The sequence below is a fragment of the Sus scrofa genome, chromosome 3, assembly GCF_000003025.6.
Source record: "Sus scrofa isolate TJ Tabasco breed Duroc chromosome 3, Sscrofa11.1, whole genome shotgun sequence".
NCBI lineage: Eukaryota > Metazoa > Chordata > Mammalia > Artiodactyla > Suidae > Sus > Sus scrofa.
In genome coordinates, this window is record NC_010445.4 from 24,202,256 (window position 1) to 24,219,460 (window position 17,205).

Sequence of the window (17,205 nt, forward strand, 5' to 3'; positions counted from 1 at the left end):
GGCCGCTCTCGCGGCATATGGAGGTTCCAGCTAGGGTCTAATCGAGCTGCAGCCACCGGCCTACGCCAGAGCCACAGCAACGCGGGATCCGAGCCGCGTCTGCAACCTACACCACAGCTCACGCACGCCGGATCTTTAACCACTGAGCAAGGCAGGACTGAACCCGCAACCTCATGGTTTCTAGTCGGATTCGTTAACCACTGCGCCACGACGGGAACTCCGGAAATTGCAACCTTTTAATCAGCTATCTATGATCTACCAAATCAGTGAAGAGATAAAAAACCGCCGCCAATGGTTATGGCGGAATAGGCACTCTCCTACACTGATGGTATGATTTATAAGCTAGTACAACCCTGTAACATGGTGACTCCAAAATATACCAATATCGTACAAACACACATACATATTTTAACGCAGAACCTTTCGTTATAGTATTTGTAACTCTTGGCCCAGTTGTGAATCTATACCAAGAAAAGTAACAAGAAATGAAAAAATGTTTTAAGCCCGAAGATATCATTAATTGTTTAGAATCCCCAATTGCCATCTTGTTGAAAAATGTCCAACAAGTATATTTGGACACACCCATTAAAACTGTTTATGACATAATTTTTAGTGATCTGAATAAATGGAAACATTATCATGTTAAAGAGAAGAATCACTGGTAGGGAATGAAAGATAATTTTTATCTTTCTTTGTGTTTGTAATTTTCAAATTTCTACAATAAACACAGTAATATTATTTATTAAGTATATATGCAATATTAACTATGTTTAAAATGTATAAAAATGGTCAAGATAATAATCAAAATGTTAATAATGATATCTCTAGGTGGGACGAATCTATTTTCCTTTTCTTTTAAATACTTTTCTGTACCTTTCAATCCTTTTGTGCATTTATTACAATAGTGTTGTAACTAGAAAAAACAACCTTCAAATAATTGAAAGATGAAACACAGTTAATATTGAAACTTACTTGGCAGCTTGGACATCTGTATTAGAAAGGTTTCCTTGAGCAATTGTTTTTACTTGGTCATAGGCAGACTTGATAACCTAGGATAAATAAGTAAAAGCTGGTCATCTCTGCTCAGTGCCAGGGTCGCCTGCAGCATTCGGCTGCTCCTCTACTAGGGCAAAAACCTAAGATTGAAGGTTCGTTCCAGAGACACAGTATAGTGTCCGTGTGGAATTCTTAGGTCACTATGTGCTGCTCACTCTTCCAGGGATCTATAAAGCAGCTGTTTGTACAATATCTAAGTAGCCAAGCTTCTTACAAATGTTTAGTGGTAGAGGGCAGAGGGTGGAGGCAGGGTTTACAAAAAGAAAACACAGGGACTTATAAGTGACTATGAAGAATAAACATCTCTAAAATTTCCTCAGACTCTTAAAGTGTCATGTAATCAATCCTGCCCTCTCTTACAATTCACTAATAAGAAAGAAGTATGCCAGTCAGAATGGCCATCATTAGAAGACTACAAATAACAAATGCTGGAGAGGGTGTGGAGAAAAGGGAACCCTCCTGCAATGTTAGTGGGAATGTAAGTTGGTACAACCACTGTGGAAAACAGTACGGAGGTAACTCAGAAAACTAAATACAGAACTACCATATGGTCCAGCAATCCCACTCCTGGGCATACATCCAGACAAAATTTTCATTCAAGGAGATGCAGGCACCCCTATGTTCACTGCAGCAGTATTCATGATAGCCAAGGCATAGCAATAACCTAAATGTCCATCAATAGATGAATGAAGAAGATGTGGTACATATACACAACGGAATACTACTCAGCCATAAAAAAGAACAAAATAATGCCACTTGCAGCAACATGGATCTCATACTAAGTAAAGTAAGTCAGAAAGAGAAAGACAAATACCATATGATATCATTTATAGCTGGAATCTAATATATGGCACAAATGAACCTATCTAGAGAAAACAAACTCATGGACATGGAGAACAGACTTGCGGTTGCCAAGGGGGAGTGGGAGGGAGTAGGATGGACTGGGAGTTTGGGGTTAGTAGATGCAAATTATTGCTTTTGGAGTGGATAAGCAATGAGATCCTGCTGTATAGCACAGGGAACTATATCCAGTCACTTGTGATGGAACATGATGGAGGATAATATAAGAAAAAAAGTATATATATGTATAACTGGGTCACTTTGCTGTACAGCAGAAATTGAACATTTGAAATAAATTATAATTAAATTATAATTAAATAATTATAATTAAATAAATTATAATTAAAAAAATAAATTATAATTAAGCTGTGGCCACACCCACAGCTTATGGAGGATCCCAGGCTGGGGGGTCTAATCAGAGGTACAGCTGCCAGCCTACACCACAGCCACAGCAACGCCAGATCGGAGCTGCATCTGTGACCTACACCACAGCTCATGGCAACACCAGATCCTTAACCCACTGAACAAGGCCAGGGATTGAACCTGCAACCTCATGGTTTCTGGTCAGATTCGTTTCCGCTGCGCCACAATGGGAACTCTCCTACAAAGGCAATTTGTAAAGCTTGTCCATACCTGGAATGCTGGCATCAAGAGGAATCACCTTCCAGTGATGTGGCTGGGTACTTGGTAAATATTTGTTGAATAAATAAAAACAAACCTGGCCCGTGCTACTTATTGTTTTCCCTACTCACCTAAATTCTAGGACCCTCATTTTCCGTCCATGTGAGCTACCCATTTCCAAAGCCATACCCCAGATGTGGATATAACTTTCATCTGTCCTACCTCAGAAACCCTCACTTCCAAGACCTCTGGCCTAAGTCTTTAATCATGCTGTCCTTCTCTAGCATTTTATCAACACCTCTAGTTCCTTGATTTGTCCACTTTCAATCTATCAGGTCCCTCTGGCGTCACTTTTTTTCCATCTTAGGGCTGCACCTGCAGCATACAGAAGTTCCCCGGATGGGGTGGAACTGGAGCTGCAGCTGCCGGCTTACACCACAGCCTCAGCAACACTAGATCCGAGCCGCATCTGTGATTTATGCTGCAGCTTGTGGCAATGCCCAATCCTTAACCCAATGAGTGAGGCCAGGGATCAAACCTGCATCCTCACAGAGACTATGATGGGTCCTTAACCTGTTGAGCCATTATGGGAACCCCTGGATCACTTTTTTTATCTTGCCTAGATCCATGAATCATCCCTTCAATCATTCTTGCCAGTGTTTCCAACTTCTAGTTGTCTCCTCATACTTCTGACCTGTCTACGTTGCAGGACTACAGCTTGGGATCAACCCTCCTGCCTGCCTCCATTTCTCCCTTAGGCTAGACCGCTAACTGACTGTACTATGAATTTGTGGCCACTGATCTCAAGGAGACATTTATACTGCTGTTATGCTCCTGTGTGCCTCAGCCACTCATCTGTCCCAAGCCTCATTACTTTTTCACAACTCTCCTTCCTTCTCTTACTCTCAAAACATGACTTAGCCTCTTACCTCACCAGGGATGTAGGTCCGCATCTTCCTGACAACCTCTTCTCCCACGTCAGCCTGTGGATCCTGTTTGCACTTGATTTCCCAGATCTGATCCACCTATAATTTCCTCTCTCCTCTGCCTGCTCCAATTTTCTTTCCTTTCACCATGAATGCCTCTTCCTTCGTAATCTCTGAGGAAACTCTACCATACCTCCCTGAAGTCTCAGCTCCACCTGCCTGCACCAACTCTGCATTTCTTTCTTCTCATTCATTCCTTAATAATACAAATTTTAGATCACTTCCAACACTCTGGTAAAAATCAATTAACATCACCAATATCGTCCTAGTTTGTTAAAACTAGCAGACCTCTCTGTGGTTAAAAGGATATTAATCCAGGAGTTCCCGTCGTGGCGCAGTGGTTAACGAATCCGACTAGGAACCATGAGATCGCGGGTTCGGTCCCTGCCCTTGCTCAGTGGGTTAAGGATCTGGCGTTGCCGTGAGCGGTGGTGTAGGTTGCAGACGCGGCTCGGATCCCGCGTTGCTGTGGCTCTGGCGTAGGCCGGTGGCTACAGCTCCGATTGGACCCCTAGCCTGGGAACCTCCATATGCCGCGGAAGCGGCCCAAGAGATAGCAACAACAACAACAAAAAGACAAAAAGACAAAAAAAAAAAAGAAAAAAAAAAAAAAAGGATATTAATCCAGAATAGATCAAAATGGGGTTAACCATTCTCTTCCCTGGCCTCCAAATGCAACAGTTTTTCTTTTTCTTTCCATTTTCTTGGCCATTTTCCTCAGCTGGACCTTCAGTTTCTCCTCCTACAACCTTTCACACATAACCCTGACTTACACACACACACTTTATGTTGAGGGCTCCCAGGGTACATCTTGGCCTTGACCTCATATCCCAGAGACAACTCGATAGCCCATGTCCATACAGAACCAACATACCAAGGAGGTATTTCCTTGCTCATTCCTAGAGGCATTCGTATATATGTTCTTCATTTTTAAGTTTTCTTCACAGCAGATAACACTTGAATGATATCACACTATACAGAGCTCTGATAAATCATGGCATTCAAAATTCAAAATATATTTTCTTTTTAGGGCCCCGCCCGAGGCACATGGAAGTTCCCAGGCTAGAGGCTGAATTGGAGTTGCAGCTTCTGGCCTGTACCTCAACCAGAACCACACCAGATCCAAGCCGCGTCTGTGACTACACCACAGCTCACGGCAACACAGGATCCTTAACCCATTGAGCAAGGCTAGGGATCGAACCTGAATCCTCACAGATACTAGTCGGGTTTATTACTGCTGAGCCACAATGGGAACTCCCATATTTTTACTAAAAACATGTTAATGGGGGAAAAACAATCTTTTGAGAATTGATGAGTTCGCAACTTACATCTCCAGCAGATGCAGCCTGAGAGATAGTATAAATCCCGAAGAGTCCAGAATCTGAGTAACTGGCGTTAAAAGCAGAAACCTGAAATATAATGAAACTTTACTCATTCTACTGGGTAAAACAGGGCACCACAATTCCCTAAGGTTGTCTAGACAAAAATGTGTACCTTCACAGCATAAGCAAAGGAAATGAATTAGTATTCCACTTAACTGGTTCTGTGAGGGACTGAAGTTACACAGGTTACCTCTTTCAGAACTGTCACAGTTTTAACTTTTCTCATTCATCTCTTTCTAAAATGGATTGCTCACTTTCCTTTTTTTTCTCCTAACGCCTTGATGATTAAAGGTTAACATTAACTTGTGAACGTTATTACTGTAGACTCAGTATGGCCGAGGTGGTACAGATCATGGGCTTTGGCATTGGACAAACCTTTCTTCCTTCTGCTGTTGGTGATGACTTCCTTCTTATTAATTTGCTTTTACATCTCTGGTATACTAGTCAGAGTTGGGCGGGACATTTCTGCTTAATGGCCATTATCCAGATGTTCACGGGAGCAAGAAGTTTAGCCTCTGAAAATACAGGGATTGCTGTCTGTGGTCTGAGCAGAGGGTTGAGCTCCTTACGGTGAATATGACAGCCTAGGAAAATGTTTTCCAGTGTTTATGTGGACCATTCACATAAGGATCACCAGATCACTACAGATGCAATGACTACAGATCACTACAGATGCAATGACTGGGAGCCCGCATTTTTTAAAATTTATTTTCTTGTTTGTTTTTGTTTTTTAAATTTTTAAGAAATGTTCATTTTTTCCATTATAGTTGGTTTCCGCATTTCAAACCCATGTTCGGTGATGCTCATGCACGCCGAAGTTTGAAAACCACTGCTTTGGCCAGTACAAAGCACACAAAGATACGTATTTCAATCACTTGAGGTTTAATTACAATTCTGAGGGTATCCTATTTGTTCTCCAAGTTTCTGGCCAAATTCTTAAATAGGAACTTCTACTTTTTTTTTTTTTTTTCTTTTTATAGCCGTACCTATGGCACATGAAAGTGTCCGGGGGCCAGGGGCTGATTCGCAGCTGCAGGCCTACGCCGCAGCCACAGTGACACTGGATCTGAGATGCATGTGTGACCTACTCTGCAGCTTGTGGCAATGCTGCATCCTTAACCCTATGAGCGAGGTCAGGGATGCGACCTGGCCTCACAGAGACAAGGTCGGGTCCTTAACTTGCTGAGGCAAGACAGGAACTCCCAAATTTCTATTATGTTATGTCACTGGATTAGATTAAACTCTAACTACTCAAAACATCCTTACCATTCAATGGTGAAGAGTAAAGCATGAAGAAAAGAAAACAGAGTAGCCACGAACCAGGAGAAAGAAAATTTGGTGGAAATCAAATTTAGGACTAATTTAAGATAATGGTTTTCAAACTGTGCTCCAGGGAACCCTAAGGCAACGTACAGAAGATCCAAGGGTTTCAATGCCAAGTGAGCCTGCTAAGCATTTTTTTTTTTTTTTTTTTAAATGAGTGTTTATTTGAGGTTCTCTCTTGGTTTTTTGGGTTTTTTTTTTTTTTTTTTTTCTTTTCTTTTTTGCCACACAGGCAAGTATGTGGGAATTCCTGGGCCAGGGATTGAGTCTACACTGCCACACAGCAGCAACCAGAGCCACAGCGGTGAGAACGCAGGAGCCTCAACCCGCTAGGCCATCAGAGAACTTTAAAAGCAAAAACTTTAAAAGCAAAAACTGTGTTTGGGCACTGCAGTTGAGAAATAGTATTGGATAAAAAAAGCTCCTCTGCTAAAGAAAAGTTTGACAGTGCCACTCGAGTAGGGGGAATAAGAGGAGAAGATGACTGAATTTAATTTCCACCAAGTGTCAAATGGCCGAAGATCTATTGCAGCATAAATCTACCTGTGCCATGTACTGTTGCTGAAATTATGAACAATACTCAATCCTACAATTTAGAACATTTGCTACTTTTTAAAGAAGGTTGTGTACTTAGGGTATTACATTGGACCAACTATCATCACTCATAATATAATACCTTGCTGGTTGACATTTTATATTCTCTTGATTTGAGTATCACTATTTTGAGAGCTTTAGCACTTGGCTCACTGTCATAAGAAGGTGTCTTCTAAGGAAACATGGGCTTTCGGTTACGACTAAATGCCATTTTCCTCTTTTCACTTAATCTCAAGCTGGAGGAGTAGGTTTGTAAGCAACTTCTTGGTGTTTACCTTGTACACTTACTGGAAAACATGAAGAGCAGTGAAATTAGGAAGAAGCCACAAGAATGGAAGGGGACAGAGGAAATAAAAAAGACTCATGAGAATTTAGGAGAATGTTTAATATCTAAAACTTTATTCTAATGGGAATTGAAGTATGACTTTCTGATTATGTAAAGCATTCAATTCTTTTTATATTAGAGTAGCTAAAAAGACAGTTAAGTTTTTGGTAGACCCACTAAGGTACTAAAATTATGTCTGGTTGTCTCCTCAATTGTACAAAGATTTTCTGTGTGTTCATCCTATATTTTATTTTTTATTAAAAAAGTTTTTTTTTTTTAGTTTTTTTTTTTCTTTTTACAGCCACACCATAGCATATGGAAGTTCCCAGGCCAGGGGTTGAATCAGAGCTGCAGCTGCAGGCCTACAGCACAGCCACTGCAACACTGGATCCTTAATCCCCTGAGTGAGGCCAGGGATCAAACCTGCACCCTCAAGGACACTATGCTGAGTTCCCACAATATGGGAACTCCTCATCTTAAATTTTATTTTTTATTTTTTTGTCTTTTTTGTCTTTTAGGGCTGCACCCGTGGCACATGGAGGTTCCCAGGCTAGGCATCAAATTAGAGCTGTAGCCGACAGCTTCACGCCAGAGCCACAGCAACTCAGGATCTGAGCTGCAGCTGCAACTTACACCACAGCTCACAGCAACGCCAAATCCTTAATTCACTAAGCAAGGCCAGAGATCGAACCCACATCCTCATGGATGCTAGTTGGGTTCATTAATCACTGAGCCACGACGGGAACTCCCTCACCTTAAATTTTAAAATTGGATTAATGTTAAGCCTTTGAAAACAAAAGGAGGGACATCGGACTGTGTAAACTCACATCAAATGGCTGGTGAACTCCCTTGGCGACAGCCTGGTATAGAGAGCTGGTGGCATTGCTGCCCCTCTTAACATGTGGTCCAGCACCAAGGACATGCTGCAGAACACTAAATGCATTTGCTTCTGCACTTCCCGTGGCAGCACTTTCTGCTACAAGAGCAGCATGGACGAGACTGTCTCCATTCTGGTCTCGAATTTCACCTGGGGCCACGGAAAAAAAAAAAGAGCAAAGACAAAAGGGCTTTTGGTTTTACTTTTCAGTATTCTCTACGACACAGTATCAACCTATTCGGATTAAGCTTTTCTCTGGCCTGATGCTGTCCTCATGCCATCCCACGCTTCCCCTTACACAAACGTGGTCAACACATAACACCCGAGCAATCTAATTCTTTCTCTCCACATTGACACCACCAGGGGAGGGGGGCATCCTGATAAATGAACCCTAATGGAACAGAATGCTTACCTCCACGGTACTTGGCCTTTGCGCCAGATAAACCAAGCCCCCCCCTCATGTTGAGAAACCGTTCGGCCACTTGCTTTAGAACAGGATGACTCACACCTATTTCAACAGAAAGAAAAACAAGCTAGAACCCTAATTTCTGAAAGACAACTGTAAAAATCTACCGTTTTAAAAATACATGATTATACAATTCAAGTATCATAGAAATAAAAAGAGCTTCCCCATTATACCACTTCTCCAGATATCCATTTACAGCTTTACTATATATTCATCTAGAACTCTTTTCTATGCAAATATTTTTTATTTTAAAAATGGTATTATTGTTTCTAACTTGTCTTTTGTAATTTACATCAAAGTGACTGTCACCAAACATTTAATGGTTATAGACTATTATGAGGATGTACCATCATTTATTTAATCAACCCCCCCTTTTATACTTTTTAGGGCCACACCCATGGCACATGGAAGTTCCCAGGCTAGGGGTCAAATCGGAGCTGCAGCTGCCAGCCTATGCCATAGCCACAACAACTCAGGATCCGAGCCGCATCTGTGACCTACACCACAGCTCATGGCAATGCTGGATCCTTAACCCACTGAGCAAGGCCAGGGATTGAACCTGCACCCTCATGGATACTAGTTGGGTTCATTACTGCTGAGCCAGGATGGGAACTCCTAATCAATCCCTTCTTGACGGACATTAGTATGTTTCTAATAGTTGGCTATTAAAACAATATTGCAATGTGCACTAAAGGACATTTTCAAAAGAATGAAAAGATAATCCACGAAATAGGAAAAAACATTTGCAAACCATGTGTCTGGTAAGGAGTAGTGTCCAGAATATATAAAGAACTCTTACAACTCAACAGTAAAACAAACAACCCAATTCAAAATGGGCAATAGGAGTTCCCGCTGTGTCGCAGCAGAAACGAATCCGACCAGGAACCATGAAGCTGCAAGGTTTGATCCCTCGCCTCACTCAGTGGGTTGAGGATCTGGCGTTGCTGTGAGCTGTGGTATAGGTCACAGATGCAGCTCAGATCCTATGTGGCTGTGGCCGGCAGCTCTAGCTCCAATACGACCCCTAGCCTGGAAACATCCACAGAGCGGGGGAAAAAAAACAAAAACAAAAAACACCAAAATGGGCAATAGACTTGAACAGATATTTCTCCAAAGAAGATAATACAAGTGGCCAAAAAGCACGAAAAACGATATTCCATGTCATCAATCATTATAGGAATGCAAATCCAAACCACAATGAGACACTACTTCACACCTATCAGGATGGCCATTATCAAAGAGATCATCACTAAGAACTGGGGAGGATGTTGAGAAATTGAACCCTTGTGCACTGTTGACGGGAATGTAACATGGTTCACCTGCTTCGGGAAACAGCCTGGCTCTTCTTCAGATGGTTAAATATCCTGGCAATTCTACTAGGTACATACCCAAGAATCAAAAACGTGTTTTATTAAAAAATTTATACATGCACCCCAATGTTCGTTGCAGCACTAAAAAAAAGAGCTTATACATAAATGTTTATATTCGTAACAGCCAAAACATTCAGGAACAACTCAAAGGTCCAAGGGATGAATGGATAAACAAAATGTTATTGGGCCAGTAAAGGGAATGGAATATTGGTACCTGCTATAGCATGGCCAGACTTCGAAAACACTACACCAAGTGACTAAGTGAAAGAAGCCAGTTACAAAGGCTATTATTATATAATTCCTTTTATATGAAATGTCCAGAAGAGTCAGTTCTATGCAGACAGAAAGCCAGTTAGTGGTCACCAGAGGCCAGGAAGAGGTGGAATGAGGAGTAACTGCTAATGAGTATGGGGTTTCTTCCCAGGATGGTGAAAATGTTCCGGCAACAGTTACACCCTCAATAAATTAAAACCCACAAACTGCACACTTTAAAAGCATGAATTTTGTGGCATGTGAACTATACCTCAATTAAGCTGTTACTTATAAAACAAATGATCAATAAAGCCCAATACTACTAATAACATTCTCATGCAACTATTTTGTAAACTTGACCAAACTTGCTGGGTTTAAGAGAACAAACATTCAAAATTTTAAGGAGTTCCCTTCGTCGCTCAGTGGTTAACGAACAGGACTAGGATTCATGAGGAAGTGGGTTTGATCCCTGGCCTGCTCAGTGGGTTAAGGATTTGGCGTTGCTGTGAGCTGTGGTGTAGGTGGCAGTGGTGTAGGCTGGCAGCCACAACTCTGAATGGACCCCTAGCCTGGGAACTTCCATATGTCACAGGTGCGGCCCTAAAAAGACAAAAAAAAAAAAAAAAAAAAAAAAAAAAGAGAGAGAGAGAGAGAGAGAGAGAATAAACATTCAAAATTTTAATATATTCAGACTTCTAAAAATGTTATATCATTTTACACTCCCACTAATAATTTTTGAGAGTGCCAATTTCTTCATACCTTGGTTAATACTGAGCAGTGTCAATCTTTTAACTTTTGCCAGTTTCACAAATTAAAAACTACTTGGTTATGACACATTTTACAGTAACTGGCATAGACATTTTCCCCACAAATTGTTTCGTGCCCGTTGTCTATATTTCTATTAAAGTGTACCTAAAACAAGAACAAAAGCTCTTTGCTTAGAGAAATTTGCCCTTTGTCATAGGTTTTTCAAATACTGTCCTAAATTTAAAAGCCATGTTTTAAAAAAAGGTTAGATGCTGGATTCTGCTTTAAAAAAAAAACAAAAAGATTAGTTATTAAAATCCTATCATGGAGTTCCCATTGTGGCGCAGTGGTTAACGAATCCGACTAGGAACCATGAGGTTGCAGGTTCGATCCCTGCCCTTGCTTAGTGGGTTAAGGATCCGGCGTTGCCGTGAGCTGTGGTGTAGGTTGCAGACGCGGCTCGGGTCCCACGTTTTTGTGGCTCTGGTGTAGGGGTTTCCAACCCCTAGCCTGGAAACTTCCATTTGCCACGGGTGCGGCCCTAGAAATGGCAAAAAGACAAAAAATAAATAAAATAAAGTCCTATCACATACCTACTTTCTGACATAAAAGATGAGTTCTCAAATTTTGTTCGGTCCTATGTTCACATAATTATAGCTTAAAGGACTACTTTTTTCTTTTTGACTCACATCAGTGAAACAGTATTTTTATTCATAGCTCTAAGTGCAACATTTAACAGCAGAACATCTTAGAGTTTCTTTTTTTCAATTAACCACTCTCTAGAATGAGACAGAACATCATGAAGGGTAACTCTGTGATTAGAATTTACGAAAATATCCAAATGAGTATACGATACATTGAAGCTGGTAACCTATATAGTGAATGAGTTACAATGTGCTGGAAAGGTGTCCACTCTTCCACCGCACCAGTTTATAAAAGTCAGCCACCTCAGTGAATTTTCTATCACCTTTTCTGAGAGTCAAGAACACTGAAACTGTAAATGATCCAGCTATCTAGTCATCCATCTGTACATAACTGTGAAAGATGTATATATACACAGTTACATATGATCATGCGAGTTTACAGTGTTTCAGGGATAATGTTGTCTTTTCATTAAGTTATTCACATGTTTCACTATCTGGCAAGTCATACTATTTTCTTTTACTGAAGTAGAGTTGATTTGCAAGGTTGTATTAGTTTCTCATGTACAGCAAAGTGATTCAGATATACATATATTCTTTCTCATATTCTTTTTGGTTTATTACAGGACACTTGAATATAGTGCCCTGTGCAATACAATACGATCTTGTGGTTTGTTAATTCCATATAGTTTCCATCTGCTAGTCCCAAACTTCCCACCCAACTCTCCTCTACCTTTCTTCCCTCTGGGCAACCGCAAGTCTGTTCTCTATGTCTGTGAGTTAAAAAGGACTACTCTTAAAGAAACAAACTGACATGCAGGCAATCCCCAACTTACCAAGTCCAATCAAAGCCATTCTTGCACTTGTGAAATGGTTCTGTACATAGTAATGTAACTGAGGAAGTTAAAAACATTTATTAGGTTATATTTATATAAATATAGGAAGCTGTAAAAAATGTAAAATTGCTTTTCAGCAGAAAATAAATACTCAGGCTTAAAAGCTGATATAATAAACTATGAAGGACTATCCAGTGCTGAACTACACTGAAATTTTAAAGACCACTGCTTAAAAGAACTAGAATTTGGAGCTCCCATTGTGGTTCAGTGGGTTAAGAACCCAACTAGTAACCATGAGGATATGGGTTCCATCCCTGAGCTCGCTCAGTGGGTTAAGTATCTGGCATTGCCACAAGTTAGGGCTTGGATCCTGCATTGCAGTGGCTGTGGTTAGAGGCTGGCAGCTGTAGCTATAGCTCCAATCTGACTCCTAGCCTGGGAACTTCCATATGCCACCAGTGTGGCCCTAAGAAGAGAAAGGAAAGAAAAAAAAAAAAAAAAGAACAGAACTTAATGTCTTAATGTGATGGTTATATAACTGAATATAATAAAAACCACTGAATTGCATATTTTAAATGTGTGAAGTGTATGGTATGCGAATATATCTCAGTGAAGCTGCTAATAAAAAAAAAGGAATTAAAAATTAGAGCACACGCTAGCTTGAACTTGAAAAAATGGGATCTTAATCATTAAGATCATTAATCATTAAGATCATTAATCTTAATGATTAAGAAGTATAGCAGGTTTCTTTTGCCTTTATACAGGTAGTAATAAAGCACTATTATTAATATTCTATAGTAGGGCTAATAGAGTTATATCACCATATACCTCTCGCCTATCTTTAAAGGTTTTCCTGCTATGAAGTTACGGTCTATACCGGGCTTTCCAGCCTGGATGATTATACAATTATCTGGGGGGCTTAAAAAATAAAAACAAACTCTGTCAATCTCTCCCCACCCTATCCCATTACTGGGCCCATTATACGGACTGATACAGTTAGGTTCAATGTGAAATCTTGGATCTTTATTTTTCCATTTTTTTGGCCACACATGTGGCACAGAGAAGTTCCTGGGCCAGGGACTGAACCCATGCCACAGCAATCACCTGAGCTGCTGCAGTGACAATGCCAGACCTTTAACCCAAGGAGTTTCCCTGAGGGAACTCCTTGGAATCTTTATTTAAAATAAACTGCCCACCTATCTCATCAACCACCTAGCTGATCTGAGAATCAGTGAGAATTGACAGTCACCGGTTTACACCACCACTTTAGACCTAATATACAAAAGGAGGGCGAAAACACGCATTCTCAACAGGCGCACTACTGCTCCCAAGGGAATGAAAATTACTTCTTGGGGGGTGAGAAAAAAAAAAAACAACTTATTCCTTTACATATAAAGTACTAATACATGTAAAGTACATAAAGAGATCTACAGTATATCCATGGTATTAAAAATTCACTGTGGGAGTTCCCGTCGTGGCGCAGTGGTTAACGAATCTGACTAGGAACCATGAGGTTTCGGGTTCGGTCCCTGCCCTTGCTCAGTGGGTTAACGATCCGGCGTTGCTGGGAGCTGTGGTGTAGGTTGCAGACGCGGCTTGGATCCCGCGTTGCTGTGGCTCTGGCGTAGGCCGGTGGCTACAGCTCCGATTCGACCCCTAGCCAGGAAACCTCCATATGCCGCAAGAGAGGCCCTAGAAAAGGCAAAAAGACAAAAAAAAAAAAAAAAAAAAAAAAAAAAAAAAATCACTGTGCAGTTCCCATTGTGGCTAATGGATAATGAAACTGACTAGTATCCATGAGGATGCAGATTTGATTCCTGGCCGCCCACTCAGTGGGTTGAAGGATCCGGCATTTGTGTGAGCTGTGGCGTGGGTTGCAGATGCAGCTCAGAACTGGCACTGCTGTGGCTGTGGTGTAGGACTGCAGCTGCAGCTACAATTTGAACCCTAGCCTGGGAACTTGCATATGCTGCAGGCACTAAAAAAAAAAAAATCATTATTTGGGTATGAGTGGAGGAAAAATTGGCTAAAAAGGCTCCTTGGTAGAGTTCTCTTGTGGTACAGTAGGAAAGGATCTAGCATTGTCACTGTAGTGGCTTGGGTCATTGCTGAGGGTGCAGCCAAAAAAAAAGGGTTCCTTGACTAATGTTGGTTGAGACTGTTAAACTGAACTAAGGTAACTATAAACAATCTATGAGAATTTGTGCCCTAAAATAAATGGTGTCTCCACCTTGGAAAGCCATATTTTCTTTTTTTTTTTTTAAACTGATGTTTTTCTAATGAATGCTGTCTTTGCTCAAAGTATTCTAGCATCAATTTCCTTAGAATTTCCTTTAGCCTAGGGATACATTTAAAAAAATGCTAATTACTGTAGTTAACGTGTTGGTATTTCTCCATGATACATACACACAACTTATTTTTTAAAAAATGGGATTCCCTTGGTATATCTTATCATAAATTACCTTTTCTTTACTTGACAATATGCTATGAAAATTTTCATTATCAGTACCTATTTTTGAATGGTTGAATAGTATTCCATTCTACATTTAATACATCATCTAACTAGTTCTCTAATGTTGGATATTTAATTTGTTTCTAATTATTTTTTAATTATACCCAATGCCACAATAGACACCCTTTTAGGTAAATGATTTGCTATGCTATGTTTTCTTTCTTTTTTTTTTTTTGGTCTTTTTAGGGCCACACCTGAGGCATATGAAGGTTCCCAGGCTAGGGGAGTCAAATTGGAGCTACAGCTGCCAGCCTACGCCATAGCCACAGCAACGTGGGATCTGAGCCCTGTCTTTGACTTACACCACAGCACATGGCAACACCAGATCCTTAACCCACTGAGCGAGGCCAGGGATTGAACCTGTGTCCTCATGGATACTAGTCAGATTTGTTTCTGTTGAGCCATGATGGGAACTCCTGATATGTTCATTCTTTCAGCTACCTCAAACGACATACATATCTTTAATCATCTATCTTTACAAGAGTGAATCTGATTATTGAAAAACGTTAAAAACCCACTAGAGGCCAGTCTTATGAAAAAATATTGGTGATTCCAAGTTGGATGATATCACCTATAATTTTTTTTTTTAAAGCGCCGTGCCCTATTTGGAGTTCCCAATGTGACACGCTAATTAAAGGATCCAGCATTGCCACAGCTGTGGCATAGGTTGCAGCTGTGGCTTAGATTCGGTCCCTGGCCTCGGAATGTCCATATGCCATAGGGATGACCATAAAATTTAAAAAATTAAAAAGTGCTCTATGAGGGAAGATGCTAAATTGATATTTGGATAGTTTTCTTAACAAGGAGGTAAGTCAAAAGAGAAAAGGGATACAAAATTCAGTTTTCTGTCGTGGATAACCAGAAATGAGAATAAGCATCTTTTTTTTTTTTTTTTTGGTCTTTTTGTCTTTTCCAGGGCTGCACCTATGGCATACAGCGGTTCCCAGGCTAGGGGTCCAATCGGAGTTGTAGCCACCAGCCTATACCACAGCCACAGCAACGCAGGATCTGAGTCCCATCTGCGACCTAACCACAGCTCATGGCAACGCCAGATCCTTAACCCACTAAGCCAGGCCAGGGATCGAACCTGCAACCTTATGGTTCCTAGTAGGATTCGTTAACCACTGGCCACGACGGGAACTCCGAAAATAAGTATCTTAATTTCTGAGTCATGTATACTTTGAAAGTGTTGATAATTCCCAGTTTCTCTCTTTCTCTCTCTCTTTTTTGGTTTAGTGCTGAAGATGTGGCATATAGCATATAGAAGTTCCCAGGCTGGGGGTCGAATCAGAGCTACAGCTGCCGGCCTACACCATAGCAACGCCAGATCTGAGCTGTGTCTTCGACCTATACCACAGCTTGAGGCAACGCTGGATCCCCAACTCAGTGAGTGGGGCCAGAGATCAAAGCTACATCCTCATGGATACCAGCTGGATTTGTTTCCATTGAGCTAAAATGGGAAGTCCTCCCAGTTTTTCTCTTAATGTCTTTTGATAAAAAATTTAGGGGGAATGGGTGGTGGTAGGAGTAAGTAATTAAGACTGTATACACATATCTACACTTGCAGATTTAATGCTCAATGTTTCATGTTTTGGAAACAAAGTTCTCTCTCTGATATACATATGGCTATGACAAGTGACAAATCTGTACTGCCAGCAGAGTGAGGCAGGTGTGCTGGAGAAGGTAAATGAGCTGGTGAGCAAGCTGATGATGGCATGGGAGGTATGGAAGTGGTGTTCATTCCCATCTGGGTATTCAGAGTGGTTAAAGGAAGACTTTTCGTCACAAGATTACGGTAGTTAAACATTCATACACTGTTTAAAAGACACATACACACAGAAAGAGTCTAGAAGAAAAATATATTTAGGTGTTAACAATGAGTGCCTCTGAGAGTTTGGGATGGAAATGCTGTAAAATTTGGTTGTGATGATTGTTGTACACCTATAAATGTAGGGAAATTCATTAATTAAAAAAAACAAAAAAACAAAACAATGAGTGCCTTTAGGTGTGTGAGATATTTTAACATTTTATATTTTTTCCCCCTTTATTTTGCCTTTTTTTTTTTTTTTTTTTCTGCATTTTAGGGCTGTACCCCTGGCATATGGAAATTCCCAGAATAGGGGTTGAATGGCAGCTATAGCTGCCGCCACAGCAATGCTGGATCCTTAAGACACTGAGCCAGGGCAGGGATTGAACCCAAGTCCTCATGGATACTAGTCGGGTTCATTACCTCTGAGCTACGACGGGAACTCCCTTTATTTTGCCTGTCTTTGTTTTCTGAATTTTCTGTGATGAATATGTCACTTTTGTAATAAAAACTTTTTTTTAGTTGAAAGATACGCAAAAATTGTTCAGGTCAAATTTTAGGTAAAAAGCA

General features: G+C 40.7%; 1 protein-coding gene across 2 annotated transcripts in view; it reads right to left on the minus strand.

Annotated features, from left to right (window-relative positions):
* LOC100524613 (cytochrome b-c1 complex subunit 2, mitochondrial) overlaps window positions 1-17,205 on the minus strand; it is a 31,089-nt gene that overhangs the window by 4,513 nt on the left and 9,371 nt on the right. Inside the window, exons 8-12 of one of the 2 annotated variants that reach the window (XR_002342381.1) lie at window positions 12,317-12,374; window positions 8,417-8,512; window positions 7,955-8,154; window positions 4,832-4,912; window positions 234-1,049 (exon numbers count right to left, since the gene is read on the minus strand). Coding sequence is in view for 1 of the 2 variants with exons in the window: in XM_003124555.5 (XP_003124603.3) it covers window positions 973-1,049; window positions 4,832-4,912; window positions 7,955-8,154; window positions 8,417-8,512; window positions 12,317-12,374 (512 nt within the window). In the remaining variant the exon portion in view is untranslated. The remainder of the gene's footprint in view (window positions 1-233; window positions 1,050-4,831; window positions 4,913-7,954; window positions 8,155-8,416; window positions 8,513-12,316; window positions 12,375-17,205) is intronic. The other variant, XM_003124555.5, reaches the window with a different exon arrangement.